Source organism: Phascolarctos cinereus, unplaced genomic scaffold (assembly GCF_003287225.1).
Source record: "Phascolarctos cinereus isolate Bilbo 61053 unplaced genomic scaffold, phaCin_HiC Scaffold_4;HRSCAF=312, whole genome shotgun sequence".
Lineage (NCBI taxonomy): Eukaryota > Metazoa > Chordata > Mammalia > Diprotodontia > Phascolarctidae > Phascolarctos > Phascolarctos cinereus.
This window is the reverse complement of record NW_027555847.1, coordinates 206,748,562-206,768,185: the sequence shown is the minus strand read 5'-3', so window position 1 is coordinate 206,768,185 and position 19,624 is coordinate 206,748,562. Positions and strand designations below refer to the sequence as shown.

The 19,624-nt window shown below is 41.1% G+C and overlaps 1 protein-coding gene across 2 annotated transcripts in view; it reads right to left on the bottom strand.

The window, feature by feature from the left end:
- XYLT1 (xylosyltransferase 1) overlaps window positions 1-19,624 on the bottom strand; it is a 389,357-nt gene that overhangs the window by 23,897 nt on the left and 345,836 nt on the right. For both annotated transcript variants that reach the window (XM_020972424.2, XM_020972425.2), the window contains 3 exons: window positions 19,170-19,346; window positions 9,826-10,088; window positions 4,185-4,380 (listed from right to left, as the gene is read on the bottom strand). In XM_020972424.2, coding sequence (XP_020828083.1) covers window positions 4,185-4,380; window positions 9,826-10,088; window positions 19,170-19,346 — 636 coding nt within the window. The remainder of the gene's footprint in view (window positions 1-4,184; window positions 4,381-9,825; window positions 10,089-19,169; window positions 19,347-19,624) is intronic.

Here is a 19,624-nt window from a genome sequence, read left to right as displayed (position 1 = left end):
GAGCATACATCGGGAGCTGAAAGGGACCTCAAAGGTACCTAGTCTAATCTCCTCATTTTACAGATAAGGAAACAGGCCTAGGGAATTCAACAGAAGCTGAAATTAAACAGATAAGTACCAGGAATAGGATTTGAATCCAGATCATATGACTCCAGAACTAGCTTCCTTTCCATCTTACAAGGCTATCACTCCAGTCGGTTCAAAAAGGTATAGATGAGGACAGACACCATTCCAGGCATAGAGGACAGCTAAAGTAACATCATGGAGTTGGGAGATGGAATGTTATGTGTATGGAACAGTGAGTAGGCCAATATGGCTGGACCACAGAGTGAGGGGAGCATTGTGTTAGAACACTAGAAAGGTAGGAAGGAGCCATAAGCACTTTAAATGCCAAAGGAGCTCATACTTGACCTTTGAGACAAGGAAGCCAGTGTAATTTGTTGAGTGGGAGGAGAACATGATCAAGCCTGAGCATTTGGAAAATCACTTTGGCAGCCTGAAACCAGCTCTTGATCCCCTATAGCAGCAGTGTCAAATAGAAACAGAAGCCACTAATCCATACATAAACATCCCAGCAGGTCACATATCAACTTAGTTTTGAAACTTAATGTTATCTAATGTTTTATTGTATTTTTATTTTGTTACATATTTTCCAATTACATTTTAATGTGATTCAGGAGTGTTGTGGACCACTATGTTTGGCACCTCTGCCCTCTACCACCTGCCTCTCTTCCTCTAATTTAATTCTCTATTTTTTCCTTGAGGGGGAGGAGGAAAACTTTAAAACTATGGATACATACATACAGTAGATTTAGGGCTCTTTTCATTTGCTCTGACTCTCTGTCAAGTGTTTCTTGACATAAGGGTCCCAGGTTTGAAGAACTAAACCCACAATGGGAGCCCTCACAAATCACAAGAAATGGGACAAGCATGATCATTTGTCATGGCATGGAGACAGAAAGCCACCCAGCAGCCACGCTGATAAACAGAATGAACCCGACATTCATCTCCTTAATGGGACATTAATGTCTCCAACTGGCTGCGCCCGCCCCAGTGTGGAATCTGACTGTGGCACCTTCTAATTGCCCGAGAAAGCCAATAATTTATAGAGTGGGCTCTTTAATGGCTGCACAAATCTACCCAATCAATTTGGTGCCTTAATTGAAATTTGTGGCTTAACAAGAAAAATCATGCAGATGCCCCATTTGGACATGCTTCTACATTTAGCTGCACATACAGGTCAGTGCTTCGCTTGTGGGGTTATGCCTAGAGACATGGCCGAGGACCATTAGTTTATGTCAGATGCAGAAAACAGCTACACATTCAAACATACGGGACCGTGGTGAGACTTAAGTGAAAGAATAGATATGATGCACTTCACAAACCTTAGAGCACTATATAAATGCCAATTATTGTTATTATTAGCCTCTAGTCATCAGGCATCCAACCTGGTGATGACTTCATTCCCTGACTCCTTATTGTGTACTAGCACTCCTACTAAGCTCAAGACATATTTACAAAGCAATATAAGGTGTGCTGGTAAATGTTTAACACCCAGGCATTCTGGGGGAAAAAAATCAAGCTGTGATTTGTAGTGATTGCTAATTTCTAAGTGAGTTCAAATCTGGCCCCAGACACTTACTACCTATGTGACCCTGGGCAAGTCACTTAATCCTGTTGGCCTCGGTTTCCCCACCTATAAAATGAGCTGGAAAAGGAAATGGCAAACCACTCCAGTACCTTCGCCAACAAAATCCCAGATGGGGTCACGAGAAGTTGGACATGACTGGAAAATGACTGAACAACAACAGCAAAAATGCTCACACTGAAAATTTAACAATTGGCTCTTGCAAGCTAGTTAGAGTTGCTTCTGACATACCTCTGCAAACATCCATGGCGACCCCTTTCCTCATGTACCCTCCATTCTATCCCTAAAGAAACAGAAATAGCCCTGACTCAAGATCTAAATCTGTACATCCATGTCTAATTAGTTCCCCTGATTACAGTTTGGTCCTAATGAGGTCAGTATCATGGAGCCTTTGTGAGCTAGTTGATTTCACTCCATGCCTCAGCTATAGACTGTACTGTTAATCCTGGCCATTCATCTTATGAATGCATGTTGTTGGCTATTAGGAGGACTTGTCAAGAGAGTATGCTTAGATCACTATACATCTATAAGCCCTATTAGTTGTAAAGACATTCCTATTTCACTGATGTTGGACCCGCAATATTCTCTGCATAAAGGATAACTTCATGAGTGCTAGACATCAAAACTTATTTAGTCCAACCTCTTCATTTTATAGATAAGGAACTGAGGCCCCACAGAAGTTAAGTGATTTGCCCAAGGTCACACTTTTAGTAAGGGGGCAGAGTCAAGATTGAACCCAGGTACTCTGGCTCCAAAATTAACACTCTTTCAATTCCAACATACTACACGCATACATTAAATAAGCTTTAAATGTTAAAATATATAACATCAAAAACAACAACAATAACTCAACCTCAAAACATCAACACAGCCTGACCCTATCCTGACTGATTCTAATTCTCTGTGGGATCTCAGGCAAGTCATTTCCCACAGCTGTAGAATGAGCAAGTTGTGTTAGGTAATCTCTAAGGTTTCTTCTAGCTTTAAATCTGTAATAATATGATCAATTCTATGACTCTGGGACAGAGAAGAAGAGAATACCATCCAAAAGTGATAATGTGGTAAGATACTTCTGTGTCTAAAAAGGTCCGAAGATGTTTACTAAATGACAATTCTTCATGTTGGGAGTGGAACTAGGTTGCATTATGAGAATAATTTCAGCGACTCATAGTTCCTTTAGTGCTCTAAGGTTTATAAAGTGTCTTCTGTCCACAATACTATGCTTCAGGTAACACAAATGACACACTTGACCCACCAGGCAGGAAAAGATGGTCCTTGCAGAGTTTTTTCGGTTGTTGTTTTCCCCCTTCTTCTGCCTAGGATTTTCCCACATGTGGAATGTGCTCCCTCTTCACCTCTGCTTCTTAGAACCTCTTGCTTCCTTCAAGGCTCAGCTCAAGGGCTATCTCCTACATAAAGTCCTAACTTGATTTCCCTTAGTTATTAGGACACTACTCTCTTTCTCAAAATATCTTGCATTTATTTGTTTCCTTGTTGTCCTCTTCCACTATTGCCTACCATATTAAATAAACTCCAGTAGTTCCCAGTTACCTTCAGGATCAAATATAAAATCCTTTGTTTGGCTTTCAAATCCATTCATAACTTCCTTCCCCTCTACTTTTCAGGTATCCTTTTACCTTATTCCTATCCATGTACATTGACACTAGTTTCCTTGTTGTTCCGCAAACAACACTCCATCCTCTGATTAGTAAGTTGCCTCATACATAGTAAGTGCTTAATAGGTGTTAGGTGACATAGTAGGTACTGTACTCTGAGATCCAAACAAACTAGACTTCCCTCTGTTCCTTGCGCACAATGCTCCATCTCTCTTCGTTGGCCATTCCCCCTTCCTGGAACACATTTATTCCTTACCTCTGCCTCACAGAATCCTTCTCTTCCTTTCTGATGCAGTCCAGGGTACCATCTTCTTCATTAATTCTTTCCTGATCCTCTCAATTGCTAGGGCCCTTCCTCCAAAACTACTCTGTACTTCAACTTTGTGTGTGTGTATGCATATACGTATGTACATATGGAGATAAGCATATCTCCATATATGTAGAGATATATAGCTACATATACATATAACATACATATAGGTATATCTCTACAGGTACACAATATACATATGTACACATTTAAATATGTATTTATTAACTTAGATATATTTTACATGTACTTGTCTTCCCCATTAGAATGCAACTCATTGTGAGAAGGGATTATTTCAGTCCTTTTTGAGTTGCATCCTCAGTGCATAGCACAGTATCTGACACATAGCAGGTGCTTAGTAAGTCCTCATTGACTGATTATTTGAGATCGATTATTGAGTCTGATTGATTAGATGCAGGGCAAGGCTGGTACTGAAGGGTAAGCCTGGGCAACATGTTTAGGATGTTAGTGAGCCAGCAGATATCCAGAATTTAGCATGACTGGTGTCTTTGCCCTTTATCCCCTTTCCTAAAAAGAAGGTTTGAAAAGGATGGGTACATGATGAGAGGACTGAAACAAGAGTAAAGAGAGTATCTCATGTAATCCATACCTCAGAAAACTGAAGTCTCCCAAAATCACTGGGTGGGTTGGCAATCTTAAAGACTTTCTTTGGTATAACCCAGGTTTCCAGGGTCTCCAGTTTGCTCACAGCCAGATTTGTTGCATGGTGTTTAATTAGGAAGCCTTGGAAACGGTCAGCAAGGAAATACAGATGAACAGATACAGGATGACCCATTGCATAGTACCTGAAAAATAGAAACACACATTCATGACTAGGAGGAAGCCCAGATCAGAGCCAATGGAGGCTGAGGGCCACTACTTACTGAGCGCTTAGCCTACTGTAGGTTTGAGTCAATGACTCTGGCCTGCTGAACAAAAGTTATGTGTTTTATTGCTGAGTCAACTCCTTGGGCTGTATAAGGAAGATGCAAGGGGGTACTGATGTGAAAGGTGACTGGTCACCAAACACAAACACCTTACTAGATAATTTTGACAAGAGCTGTGGTGCTCAGAATCATTAGGTGATGTATGGTGTAGTGAAATAAGCCCTAGATTTGGACCAAGAGGACATGGCTTCAAATCCAAGCTCTCGCACAACTGGTGTGATATTGGGATGAGTCACTTCATAGGGTCACAGCAGTCAAACTTGAAGATCTCCCCTGGGTTGCTTGATTCAATTTCTCCCTAATATTACAGGTGCAGAAACAAATGAGGCCCAAGATAATTAAGGACTTACCCAACATGATATAGTTAATGCCAGCAAAGGTATCTGAACCCAGGTTTCCTGCCTTAGGTTTGCTGTTTTTCCTACACCATACACTGTCGTTCCTTCATTTCTCCAGCCCTGTTTTCACATCTATAAAATGAGATATCTGGGCTAGATTATCTGGAAAGGCTTTTTAAGCTTTAAACTTTAGTATGTACCACCTGAGGCAAAAATGCCACAGGCTACCACTACACTAAACTATTATTAGCCTTGAGCATTGTAACACAGTGGACAGTCAGGAACTCCGGGGTTCACGTCCTGCCTCTGGGGTCTATGTGACCCTGGAGAAATCACCAAACCTCTCAGTGCTTGAAGGAACTATAGATTGCACAGAAGGTGCCGACTTGTATTAGTAGAAGGGAATCCCTTTATTGGGTCTTCCCTATACCAGTGTAAATCATGGGTGCAGAACAAGTGGTCATATGGAACATGTCATATTGAGAAGAGTCAGAGATGTTAGCATCAAAAAACCTGCTTTTGATTCCCAATTCTGTCACTCACTACCTGTGTAACCTTGGGCAGGCCGCTTAACCAGTTAGGGACTTGTTTCATCAGCTATAAAATGAAAGGCTTGGCAAAGATGACCTCTAAGGTCTCTTTAAACTCTAAATCTATGATCTTATGTCAAAGACCTATTAAGGATCTTTCAGGGACCTGTGGCTGACATGTGGGAGGAAGACAGGCAAATTTCAATAGGTGAGCCTGCCAATATAAAGATCCACTTCTCCCTCCAAACTCCCCATTCAGGGAGCACACATTGACAAGTGAATTCCAATGACATTAAGGTAAGAGTAACAACCACGGTATTTTCTTACAGCCCCTGACACCACACAGTTCTGTACACAGAGCTCCTGGAATAGGCACAGCCGAGCAAGCTATAAACAAGGCCAACACTAATGGACTATGGAAAAACAGCTCACAAAGCCAAGCAGCTAACACTAGCAATCATCTCACTGCTGTTTTGAATCCCAAGACCTACTGGTCTCATAATAGGCAGTGGCAAATATTTACTGCAGTTGAGGAACAGACTGAATCAATGAGATGCAACTAAAGGATCACTTCTGAAAGGGGAGACCCTTACCAGTGGCTGCACCAGTGGGAGTCTGACTCTTATTTTGGCAATATTTCTGACCACCAGAGTACTTATTGGAATTAACCTAAACCTTCTCTTAGTTTCCTAGCTCATATGCACACTTGTCCTTCTTGATCAGTGTGTGAGATGGAGAAAAGAGGAAGGCAATGAGGAACTATTTTAAATAGCCAACTCTTGCTTCTGAGTCAGTATAAACACACCGCCTAGCCTAGTATAAGGCTGGATAGAGATCAAGTTCTTAATATAAGGATTAACTTAACTTAAAATTTTCTAATATATATATTGTGAGCTGGAATGGCCTCAGAGGTCATCTTGGCCAATCCTCTGATTTTAGAAATAAGGAAGCTGAAACCAGAGGACTATGTGATTTGCTTGGGGTGATACAGCATGGCTCAAAGTTGAACCTGCTTCCTTTGACTCCAAGACCCTATCTCTTTTCTATTGTGTCATATAAGCTGCTCCACAGTACAATTCTTATTTTCCTTTTCCTCTCCTCCTTTTCCATCCTGGATTCCTTGCTAAGTCAAGAAGCAACAGATGGATGGGAACCACACAGTAAAAGGTGAGATAGGAAATTGGGAGTAATTATTCCTCTCTCTTCAACTGAAACCCTTACATTAAGAAAGTCTCAGTTCAGTGGCAGAAGTCCCTTAGTGATACATGCAAAAGAAGGCTGGTTTATATGTTTGGCTGTGTAAAGGGCCAGCCCCTCCTCTGCTTAAATTTTATCTCTGATGATTACTACCCTGGGTAGGTCACTGGCAATTCCTGGACATCAGTTTCCTTATTTACAGAATGAGAGTGCTGGCTTAGACAGCCTCTGAGATGCTCTCCAGCTCAACATCTAAAGTCTTATAAGAGTGTCTCCTTGGGCGGGAGTGATGCATGCACTCTGGGAGGGTCAAGAAGGTACCCAGAATACAGATCTGTAAGCTGTGCAAATCTCTGATACTCTCCCACCACCCACCCCTAAGGAAAACGCATAAGAAACGGTTTCTTACTCATGCTGCCTATATAGAATGGATTAATTCTCCCTACTTCTCTACTTTAAAATCAATACAAAAGAAATTCTTATTCTAGGAAGCTACCTGGAATTAATCCCATTTGACCAATTATGCTTTGCCTTTTTCTTCACTGTCTCCACACTCAGTGTGTACTATATTCATTTGCACTGTTTGTTTTAATTTGCTGGTATTATGAAGTTATTTATGCATGCACAGTGTACATTTCCCCCATTCCAAAGTCTTCTTTACATGTATCCTCTGTCCACCCTCTGCTTAGCACCCAATGCAGTGCTCAGGCATAGCCAGAGGAGAAAAGAAAAAGAAAGAAGAAAAGGGGTAAAAAGGAGAGAATGAAGGAGAAAGTGAGGGAAAGGGAGAGAGAGGAAAGAGAGGGTAGGGAGAGAGACACAGAGAGAACGGAGAGAAAGGAGAGGAAGTGAGAGAAAGCTGAGAGAGGGAGAGAAGTTAGAAGAGCTCAGCATCCTTTATAGCTTGTAAAATAAAACGCTGCCTGCTTCGACAAAGTTTAAATTGTTCAGCACTTATACTGTACTTCTTGTCCCATAATAACAGCATTCCAGAAATTACTGTCCCCATTCTATTAAACACAAGTTTCCTTCCAGTTTCCATCAGAAGTCTAAGTTTTAATGCCCAATTACAATGGTTACATAAACTTCCTGTGTTTATCCATTTCCTGAAATCATTGCCTTGTTACAAAGTATGAGATGTGAAATAAAGAAAAAATGAAATATGTGTGCCTCTTAAAATAGCTTTTGGGCAAAGGCAGCTGGGTTAAACTAACTCTTTCTCTCTCTCTGTCTCTCTCTCTCTCTCTCTCTCTCTCTCTCTCTCTCTCTCTCTCTCTCTCTCTCTCTCTCTCTCTCTCTCTCTCTCTCTCTCTCTCTTTCTCTCTCTCTCTCTCTCTCCCCCTCACCCCCAGAGCTCTGACAAGGAAAAAAATAAGGTAAAAACAATGCAACTGTCATTACTTGACACTAGAATCCACAATTGATAGAAGTGTAACCAGGTACTACTCACAGGCTTCAAGGATGTATGTTTTGGTCCTCTGCTGGTCTATCCTAAAGATCCAATGCTATGATGACTAATATGCTTGTACCTTACCTTCCGCTGCAGAAATCCTCCTAAAGAGGGTATAAATCAAAATCTATTGCAAAAGCAATGGGGGAGCTGGGTCTATTTTAAAGACTCTCTGCCAGAGACTCCTTTTGGAAGCCAAACAAACCTTTTCAGAAGGGAAATTATCATTCCTTAATCGATTTGTTTTGTAAATTCAGGTTTTATATGCTGGGATTGCTTAAAATAGAGTATACCATTACCTGGTACAACTCCCAAAGATTTCCAAGCTCCAGCCTGCTTATTTCAAGAATATTTTGCCGAAGGAAAGCCTAGGTCAACAAAAGGATGTGAATTGTCTTGGTAAGTACACTATAAGGAGACATGCAATGTCATGACAATGATAATTTTGTTTGTTTCTTAGCCTAGACCTGTGATTTCATTGGTATAGGGAACTCCCAGGGAGAAAACTCCCTCCATTAATGCAGATTAATGAGTATTATGCAATTTTTTGTTTTAGAGAACTGTCTGGTACACAGAAAATTGAGTTCTAGGGCACTGGGAGTTTAATTGATTTGCCTAGAGTCACACATTCAATGTGAGACATGTAAAGCAAGGATTTCTTAACGCTACAGCTATATCTGAGAGGGAGAGGCCTTAGTATACTAGCTGATGATGGGAAATTCTATTTGTCACTCTAGTTGTTTTGCGTGACACTTGATAATAAGACATTACAAAGCAGGACAGAAGCTCAGGGAAGAGGCAGTATGTTTGGGATTTCTGGTAGGAGGGAAAAAGAGGAGGCTTTACTTGAAGAGAAAGCATAGGACAATGGAAAGCATGCTAGATTTGGAACCAGAGAACCTGAATTCTAATCCTGGCTCTACTACTTCCTACCTACGTGACCTTGGGCAAATCACTTACCTTCCCTGGACCTTAGTTTCCTCATCTGTAAAATGAGGGATTTGGATTATATGATTTCTAAGTCTCTTCCAGCTCTCAGTCTGTGATCCTATGATGTTTCTCTTCCTTTCATTCCCCCTTCCCTCCACTCATGGTACTATATATCATAAAGGAGAGAAGACAGGGAAAGGAAAAGAAGGTAGGAGAAGAAAGAAAAGGAAAAGAGAAAAACAAGGAAGGAAGAGGAGATGAAAAAGAGGAGGGAAGGAGTTGGAGGGGAAGAAGTAAAACCTAGAATTGATGGACTTTTTAAAACAACTAATGGGGGGCAGCCAGGGGATGCAGTGGAGAGAGCACCAGTCCTGGAGTCACCAGAACATGAGTTCAAATCCAGCCTCAGAAACATAACACTCACTACCTGTGTGACTCTGGGCAAGTCTCTTAATCCTAACTGCCTCAACAACAACAATGACAAAAAAATTAATGACTGTATTTCACTATAATTGATTTCCTTACAAATCCTATGTATTTTATTTTATACATTTAAAAATAATATTCTGAAAAGGGGCCCATAAGCTTTACCAGATTGCCCAAGGGGTCCAGGACACAAAAACAGATTAAGAACTCATGAACTAATATATGTTCAGAAATTCAAATACTTTTAATCCCCTTGGAAAAAAATAAAACAAAAGGAAAATCTCCCAAACACCTAAAATATTGATTCTTCCTTTGTTTCCTTCTTCTTCCCCTCTCTCTCATGGCTAACTAGTTTACCCAACCCAGCTTATGTTGTCTTTGGTCCCCATTGTTGGGTGCCTTATAAGGAAAAGCAAAGGGCCACTGGGCTCACCTGCAGCTATTCTCGCCACTGGTGTGTAAAGATGTCTCAGCTCTTCGGAGGCCCAGGCGGGTAAATGAGTGGTACATAGTCAGTGCCACATCACTGATGCTGTGGATCCCATCAGGTTCATCGTAGACATTCTCCCAGTAGGACCGCAGACCTGGGGTGCCCGAAGGATAGTTCCCATAAAGGTAATAGTCCAGCTGGCCAATTATTTCTTGATTCACCACAGCCTCAAATTTACGTGCAAAGAACGTCGGTCGGGCAGTTTGCTGTGCTCATGGGATGGAAAGGAACTGAGTTAATTATTGTCAGAACCAAAGGATATTAGAGCTGTAAATGGCATTAGAGACGGAAAATCCAATCCTTTTATTTAAATCAGGAAACTGAGGGAGAGAGAAGTAAAGGGACTTGCTCAAGGCCAAATAGCTATTTGGTAGCTTATTCTTGTTCACCAGCCTGTAGACCTTTGTAAATAAGGCTTGACAATTACGCCAGCTAGGTGGTGCAGCTGATACAGTGCCAGGGCTGGAATCAGGAAGACTCATCTTCCTGAGTTCACATCTGGCCTCTGACACTTACGGGCTGTATGACCCCAGGCAAGTCACTTAACCTTGTTTGCCTCAGTTTCCCCATTTGTAAAATGAGCTGGAGAAGGAAATGGAAAACCATTTCAATATTTTTGCCAAGAAAACCTCAAATGGGGTCACAAAGTGAAGGAAATGACTAAAATAACAACAACTGAACACCACCACCCAGAACTAGATGCAATACTCCAGATGTGCTCTAACCAAAGGAGAACACATAAGCAGGCATGTTACCACTTTCAATTTGAACACTATTCTGCTGTTAATAAAGCCCAATATAGCATTAGCTCTTTTTGAGCTCACAGTCCACTAAAACTCCCAGGAACTTTTCCTAATTCCTCGACTTTTCTCTATTCTCAACCTTCTTGTCCTTTCTACAGTATTTGATACTGCTGACCATACTGTCCTAAATATTTCTGGGTTTTCATTTCTCCGCTCTGTTCTGATTCTCCTCCAACCTATGTGACTTGTTCTTCTTAGTCTCCTTTGTAGTATCATAATCCATGTGTCAACCTCTGTGGGTGTTCATACCTCCAAAGTCTATCCTGGGACCTCTTTGCTCTCCCTAGGTGATCTCACCACCTTCTAAGAAATCAGCTGTCATCTCTATGCAGTGATTCTCAAACCCACACATTCAGCCCTTATCTCTTGCCTCAGCTATGTACCAACATTTCCAGTCGCTGCTAGACATCTCCACTTGGATGTCCTATATACCACATATATTGAGAAAACTCAACGTATCCAAACAAAATTTATTATATTTCCCCCTATGCCCCATCTTCTTCCAAATGTCTATTTTGAGAGTTCCACCCATTCTTCCCAGTCACCTAGGTTTATACTTTAGAACACATTCTTCACTCTTCACTCATTCACTCTCCATAGCTAATTAGTTGCCAAGTCCTGTATCTCTCACATCTGAACACTTCGCTCTATTCACAGCATGTCACCTCTTGCCTGAACTACTGTCATAGATGTCTAATTGGCTTCCCTTTCTAGTCTCTCTCCTTTCCAATCTATCATCCAATTAACATTCCTAAAGTACAGGTCTGACCATGTTACTTCCCTGCTCAGAAAGCTTTATGGTTCCCTTTTGCCTCTGGGAAATATAAATGGCACCTAGGTGGTGCAGTGGATAGGCTGTGAGGCCTAGAGTGAGGAAGGCTCATCTTTCTCTGACTTCAAATCAGACCTCACACACTCCACTGACTATGTGACCCTGGGTAAGTCACTTAACCCTGTTTACCTCAGTTCCCTCATCTGTAAAGTAAGCTGGAGAAGGAAATAGCAAATCATTGCAGTATCTTTGCAAAGAAAACCATAAATGGGGTCATGAAGAGTCAGACATGTCTGAACAATATAATGATACTCCTGTATGTATGTATATATGTGTGTGTGTGTGTGTGTGTGTGTGTGTGTGTGTGTGTGTGTGTGTGTGTGTGTGAGTGAGAGAGAGACAGAGAGAATGAGAACACAAAAATAGGCCAAGGAGAAGGGCCCTCTTGTCAGAAAACTGGAACAAATAAAACGTGAGGATGTGGGTGGAAGACGTAGAGTGGGGGAGATCAGAGACCTCTCCTTAGTAAAGTAGGTGAGTTCTGATGAAATTTTTTTTTTAAATGGAAGGAAAGGGGGTACTGTTAGGGAGCTTCAGGACACAAGATATGGAAGAAGTGCTTCAGGGAATACGATAGACAGTCAATCAGTAAAGAATAAAAGGATTATTATGCAGCACTGAAGTCCCATTGAGATGATATAATGAGAATTCTTAATCCAAACTGGAATGGTTGCATGACTTCCTTCAGCAGTGTTCAGCAGCACAAATCAGATGGTACAAGTGAATGAGGTTTAAAAATTGGCATTGCATGAACTGTGATAGAACAAGAGGGCAAGGGATTCAAGGAAATGTGCCTCCCAAAGTTCTATCCTGGGCCCTCTTCCCCTATGCTGTCTCACTTGGTGATCTTACCAGCTTCCCATGGGTTCAGGTAGGATCTCTATGCATATGGTTAGGCAGTTAGGCTCCGTGGATAGAGTGCAGAGCCACGAGTAAGGAAGAACTGAGTTCAAATCCCTCCTCAGACACTTACTAGCAGTATGACCCTTGGCAAGTCCCTTAACCTCTATCTGCCTCAGCTTCCTCATCTGTAAAATGGGGATAGTAATAACATTTTCATTTTCCTCCTAGGGTTGTTGTAAGGCTCAAATGAGATTACTAATTTAAAGTGCTTAGCACAGTTTCTGCCACAAAGCAGGTACTATATAAATCTTAGCTATTCTTCTTCTTCCCAGATCCATTCCTAACCCCACTCCTGAGCTCCAGCCCTGCAGTCTCAACTGCTTTTTGGACATCATGAATTGGATGTCCCATGCACATCTCAAACTCAACATGTCTATAACAAAATTCATTATCTTTCTCCCCAAACTCTCCTGTCTTTCCAGCTTCCCTATTACTGTTAGGGAATCACTATGCTCCCAAGAACACAACCCTCAATGTCATCCTCAACTATTCACTTACACTCACACTGCACCCCCTACCCCCATCCAATCTGTTGCCAACTCATACCTTATAACTCCATAATACAGCTAGTATATTCTCTTCTCTCCACGCACATGGCCACTCACCACCTCATCACCTGACAAATGCAATATCCTTATAATTGCTCTCCTTGGTTCAAGTCTCTCCCTCTTATCCATTCTCCACTTAGCTGTCAAGGAGATTTTTCTGATGCTATCACAACCTCCCCCCAGTGCCAAGTTGTCTGTATTCTGTTCTTCAACATCTTACAAATACTTATTTATGTATATGCCATGTCTAAAAGCAGGGTCCATGTTGATTCTATCTTTCCCAGAATACACCACAGTGCATACAAAATACATGTAGTAGGCACATAATGCACGTTTCTCTAATTGAATTAAAGCTTCAAGTTATCTTCAGATGTAGTTATACTATTTAAGCCTTCATTTAAGTGACTGATAAAAGTGTTCAACAGAAGAGGGCCAAGCACAAAGACTTAGGGCATTCTATTATCTACATCTAATCTATCTGTCTCTATCTCTCTATATCCCTCTGGGTTGACAGTGACCATTTGTCACTTTTTAAGGCTAGTGTTGTGGCTGCTGTAAACTAATGGAATTAATTTCTGGAGATGCTCTTTCTTGTAAGCCTTTTAAAATATCATCTACTTGAGAAACTATAGCTATTCTCCTGCGTGGAGGCAGGGGGAAGAACTAAATGACCCTCGAAGGTCCTTCTCCTTATATGATTCTCTGGTCACGTCCAGATTTTCTAAAAGGGCATTTTTCTATATTTATCAACCTCTTACACTGTTTTCTTTGAATGCTAACTTCAAGCTCTTTACAGACAACAGATTCTTGATTTTTGACATTTGGGAATATGCTTGATCTTTAGGACACATGCAGGCTATTTTACTGTGAAAGGAAGTGAGGTGTGTGTATGTGACTGTTAGTTCAATTCAGCAAGCATTTGTTAAATCCCTGTGTGCCAGGCACTGTACCTGGTGCTGAGCAGTAAAAAAGAAAAATAGCAAACACTCTCTATGTTAAGTTGCTATTGGGAAAATACACACACACATTAATTCATGGAAGGGAGGGCTTACTGATTAGATATGATGGGTGAGAAAGAAAAAAGACTTGATAATGACTCCAAGGTTGTGGACTTGGGTGAATAGAAGGATGGTGGTAATCTTAATAGGGAAGGCAGGAAGAAAGGAAGATCTGAGGGAAAAGATAGCATGAGCTATGTTTTGGAAGTGCTGAGCTTGAGAAGCTCAAGGTACATTCATTTGGAGATGTCTAACAGGCAGTAAGTGATGTAGAACTGAAGTTCAGGAGAAAGACTTAGAGCGGGATATATAGATTTTGGAACCATTTGCATAGAGATGAAAATTGAACCAATGGGAACTGATGAGATCACACAGAGAGAATGTAGTAGTTCCTTGCATTTTTTTGTTCTGTTAACTCTTTTCAACAAAAGCAACGCTTTGTAAACTCCTAGGTTCTCTTTATAATAATTATCTAGCTAGCATTTAACTAAAATGTTTTGCATAATATTCTGTAATTACTTATTACTGGTATCATAAGAGAATTATTTGCACCAACCCTTTGGACCATCTTGAACTTTCAAAGGGTTTGTAAATCACTAAATGAGAGTCACTAGTGTAGAGACAGCTCCTATGTGGCACAATGAATAGAGCACTGGGCCAAAGCCAGGAAGACTCATCTTCCTGAGTTCAAATCTGGCCTCAGGTACTTACTAGCTGTGTGGCTCTGGGCAAGTCATTTAACCCTGTTTCCCTCAGTTTCATCATCTGTAAAATGAGCTGGAGAAGGAAATGGTAACCATTCCAGCATTAGCATTAGCATTCAGCATTAGCATTCCAGGATCTTTGCCAAGAAAACCCCAAATGGGGTCACAAAGAGATGGACATCACTCAACAACAGAAACAAAGTATAAAGAGAGCAGAGGCACAGAGTCTTACTTTACCCTTCTTGCATAGGAGAATGGAAGGTAATTTTTCAAAGGATAGTGAAAAGGAGTGACTAGATATACAGGAAGGGAAGTAGAGTTATGAGAAACCAGGGAGGAATGAATTTCTAGGAAAAAGGGGATAGTTAACAATGTCAACTGTCAAAGAGTTAACACTTCCATGAAGTTAGAATTGTAAGAAAATAATACTAATTCAGGCCAATCAGAAGAAGGCAATTATGATCAGATAAAAAGTCTGAATGATGTACAGTTATACAATCAAGTGGTGCCAAGCTAAGGCACCACTTGATTGCATAACTGTTACATCAATTACTCTCATTTAAATAGGTTCTGCTAGGTGTCTAAAACCAATTCATTATTTTCTTGAGCAGGTCAAACATTCACTGTGCAATTTTGTTCATGTTATATAAATTTCCTTAATAGATCATACCCTTGAGAACAATGAAAGAAGACATTTCAGCCCAGTTCTTATCTCAATTAGCACAAATTCCGAATTAGTAGGGCCTGAACTAATTAGATTTAATGGTACCGTGAAATTTGCCCTCAGAAATCAGTTCATCAGAGACAGCTGAGAAATTGATGGGGGTGGATGTGTGTAAAACTTGAGGGAGCAGAAAGGAAAAGGCTGAGTACCTGTCTTCTTTGGTTCACACATTTTAGTCTTTCCTTTCCTAATCAAGGTAGAAAGGGAAGAACATGCCAGGAAACCTATCGTGTGTACATAGGCTCGACACCAAGAAAGCAAGGAAATATCGTAGTGAGCTTTATGAGAACTCTTTTGAAACCTTCAAAGAGAACAGCAATTCTCTAAATAAAGAGAAAAATGAAAATAGCAAAATGCTGGACAATACAGTCTAGCTACCTGGCAGCCAATTTACTCAAGTGAATATCTAGAATAATAAACTGCACCCTCAGAGTCTCTGAATACAGCTTCTGAAGGGAGATGGGGAGAAGAAAAATGGGGAGGCTCTTTGGATTGCTCATTATTCTTAGGCTCTGGGTTGTATATTAATGGCCTCATCTGTCTGGGGAAGGGGACATATTTAGGACCTATTGGGAATAAGGTGGGGGATTAGGTAGCATCAAGAGGACACAGTATGGGACTGTGGGATCCAGAGGACCTCTGCAATTAATGTGACCTTGGCCAAGTTACTTTATATCTCTGGGGTTCAATTTTTTTCATCTGCAAAATAAGGGAGATTAGACTAAAGTGCCTCTCAGCTCCTCTCAATTTATGATCCTATGACCCCACTGGTCTGTGGTCCCTATATCAACCTTTGCCTCATTTTCTTCTCACTGGGTTCAGATGACAAATCAGCCCATTTTTTCCCCAACTCTTTCCTTTACATTTGTCTAGATTCCATGGTTTTCAGGGTTAAAAATTCTGATGATTATTTCAGGAGAAGGTTATCATTACCATTAATCTGAATTGTTATCAACCATAGTCATAAGGATGACATGAACTCTTGGGATTGGGATAGTTTTCCCAACATCAAACAGGGAAAGCAAAAGGGACCAATTGGAACATAGGGTATTTTCAGCCCTCTCTCCTAAAGGGCACTGGTTGACTATAGAGAGCAAAGGAACAGGTGGGTAGAGAAATAATTTTGCAGCCTGGTGTGAAGCCAGAAGGGATCATGGCAGCTTGGGAGTCATCTGACTAATCAAAGCGCTTTTAAGCTAAGACAATTTCCCAAAAGCAAGAAAGGATTTGGGCTTATGAGACATAAGAGGGGGTAGTAGAAAGGAAAAGCATATGGTGAGTCTTGGGTTATGTTCTCCCACTCATTGAAATCCTCTCAGTGACCCACATCATGCTGGGCCCAGCTGGAGAAAGCACAGTCCCCAGATGGGAAATGGTGCTTTCTTTACCTGGATTTTCAGGGAAGGTTCCTTGTCAATGAGAGTGTAAAAGTCTAAATCAGTTTTAGGGGATTAAAATGGGGACAAAAACAGTGAAATCTCTACCTGTTATTCAAGGAAGATGGGTAGAACGTAATCAGGTTAAATCAGAGTAAGGGGTTAGGCAAAACACCCGTTGCAAGGTAATCTGTCTAGCACCATAATTTAACATTTGCAGTGGCTGTTTGGAAAGCAGCACACAGATTCCACAGTCTGCTCTGTTGACCTGAAAGTAATTTGTTTAATCTTTCTTGGAGCGAGTGAAATATAACCTAGAGAATTTCAATCCTACTCAAGTAATGAGTCGAAAATTTCCCCAATACAAACTCATAGTTTTCGGGTTCTGTTTGTGTCTACACGCAGCAAGTGGCAAGGATGTGAGCCAGGAGGAAAAAAGGAAGAAGACTTCACAGTCGGCTTAATACCAGGGCACCATTCATGTGAGTATGGTGTGGGCAGGAAGAGACACAGAAGAAATGTCTGAGAGAGGTGGCGGCAAGAGAATAAGAACTGGGAGGGGAAAGTTTCGTGGTTTCAGGCATAAAATCTATAAGACTGTGACTAGGGAGAAAGGGAGGGAGAAGATGAGGGAGAAAGAAAGGGAGAAGAGAGGAGAAGCTTGGGAGAGAGTGGAGAAGAGAGACAGAAGAGATGGAAAGAGAGGGGAAAATAAAACAAGAGGGGGGGAGAGGGAAAAGGAGAAGAGGACAAAAGGGGAAAGTAAAGAATACAAGCAAAGGAGACTTGCGATTTCAAATGCTTTCAAACTATCAGCCTGTTCATCTCTTTCCCCTATAGCTTACATGGGCTGTGAGCTCTATGAGAACATGGGACTGCTTTGTCTCATGCCCATATTCCAAAGGGATATGGGTGTGTGGATACCTATTTTTGAGTACTCCAACGATACACGCTAAATGGTTTTTGAGGCAATGTCTATACTATACAATGAAAGACAAGCTGGAAAATGCAAATTTTAATCAATCAGGTAGCAGCTGAGTATTTAATAAATGCTTTATTTCATTCAAAATCCCATGTGATTTGAAAACCAAAACATTCCTCCCTGGCTACCATTTCCCAGTATGTGTTCAAACTGCTTGAAGGCAGGTACTATTTCACTTTTATATTTGCACCCGCAGTACTTGGCACATAGAAAGGTGTTTGAAAATGGTTTTCACTCATTTATTCATGATGAGTCACACAATTCCAAAGAACTGTCTAGGTTGATTTGTTTTTCTTTCACTGAATTAACTGGTTATTTTGGCATTCTGCAGAGCTGTTCTAAACCAAAACAGTCTGGTTTGACCTTATTTGAGGGCATTTTTAAGACCTACTAGGGATACCATTAACACTCAAGGATGGTGATGATTTTCTCATTTTAGATTTCTATCACTCTAGGCATTGGGGCATTGTACTTTTTCATTTATGGAATGGTCTGAATACCACAAGAGATAGGTACCATTCTCAATACAACCTTTGCAGCAATGTGAATGTGGGACAAGGAGACCTATCAGTTAAGACATGAGAAGATGTCACAGAAACAGCCTGAGATGATGTCAGGCTACTGTGGTCTGGATTCTAAATATTAGACCATGACATGTTAGGACAATCACTGCCTTCATGCCTAAACATGAATGAATGAATGAATAAAAAGTATGTTTTTAGCCTTTCCTATGTGCCAAGCAATAAATACAAATACGAAAATGAAAAAAATCCCTTTCCTCAAGAAACTTACATTCTAATAGGGGTATTCATATAGGGGAATAGTGACCAGGAGGGCTGTCTAAGTTTGAAAGCACCAGGGATGGTGAATGAATATTATTTATTAAAAATACTTATTATGTGCTAAGCATTGGTGATACTGCTGCTACACAGAAGATGTGGCTATAAGTAATAAGTGCCTTTATAAGCCACACACACAAAATTGGTCTCATTTCTTTATAATCAGTCTCAGATATGTTAGTTTCCTTAAATAACAAAGAATGTATGTTTGTGTGCACATACATTTGATGTTACACGAGGTAAAAATCATAGCAGAAGATAGAAAAGCCAAGGCCTTGTTTTATTTTGCTGTGTTTTTTTTTTCCTCCATGTTTTCCGGGTTTTATGGCCTATCAAGAGCCAGCTGTTGATGTGCACATCTGGCTGCAGATCATGAACTACACATCTGGCTTCTTCTACAACTGAGTTTCAGGTACTTGTCCATTTCTTAAAATGAGAGCATCTGTTCCTACAAGACAAACCAACACAATATATGTGCCTCTTGCCACGGCCAATAGAGTGAGTCCTTATTCCTCGCTTCAGCCCCCATGCCCAACACACAGACCCAAAAGGGCCCAGGTGTCGGGCCATCAGCTCACCTGGAACCGATGGAAATCTGCTGGCTTGAAGTCATTGGGGGAGCAGCCGCACCAGTCCACGATATGCTTGTACTGGCACTTGCAACCCAGCTTCCGGTTCCAATTGGTGATGCGTAGGTTGTTGTCGACCATGGTGTCACAGTGGGGGCTGTTTTCCAGGACGGTGTGGAAGAAGGACTGTGAGGAGACACACAAGGCAGCTTGAGAACTGACTGATCTTTCCTCAAGAATGGAGTTAGGGGCAGCAGCTACAAAGATGATCTTTTAACCCATCCAATTGCTCCCCTTTGGAGAGGAGACCTCTTGTGTTTATCTAACATAGCTCTGCTATGGAGGGACCCTCAGAAGGCAACGTAGCACAGGCAGAAGGCAACGTAGCACAGGCAGAAGGCAGCATCAGACTCCATTTGGTTCTCACACCTGCCTTGTAACACCTTCAGCCAGGAGATGATTCT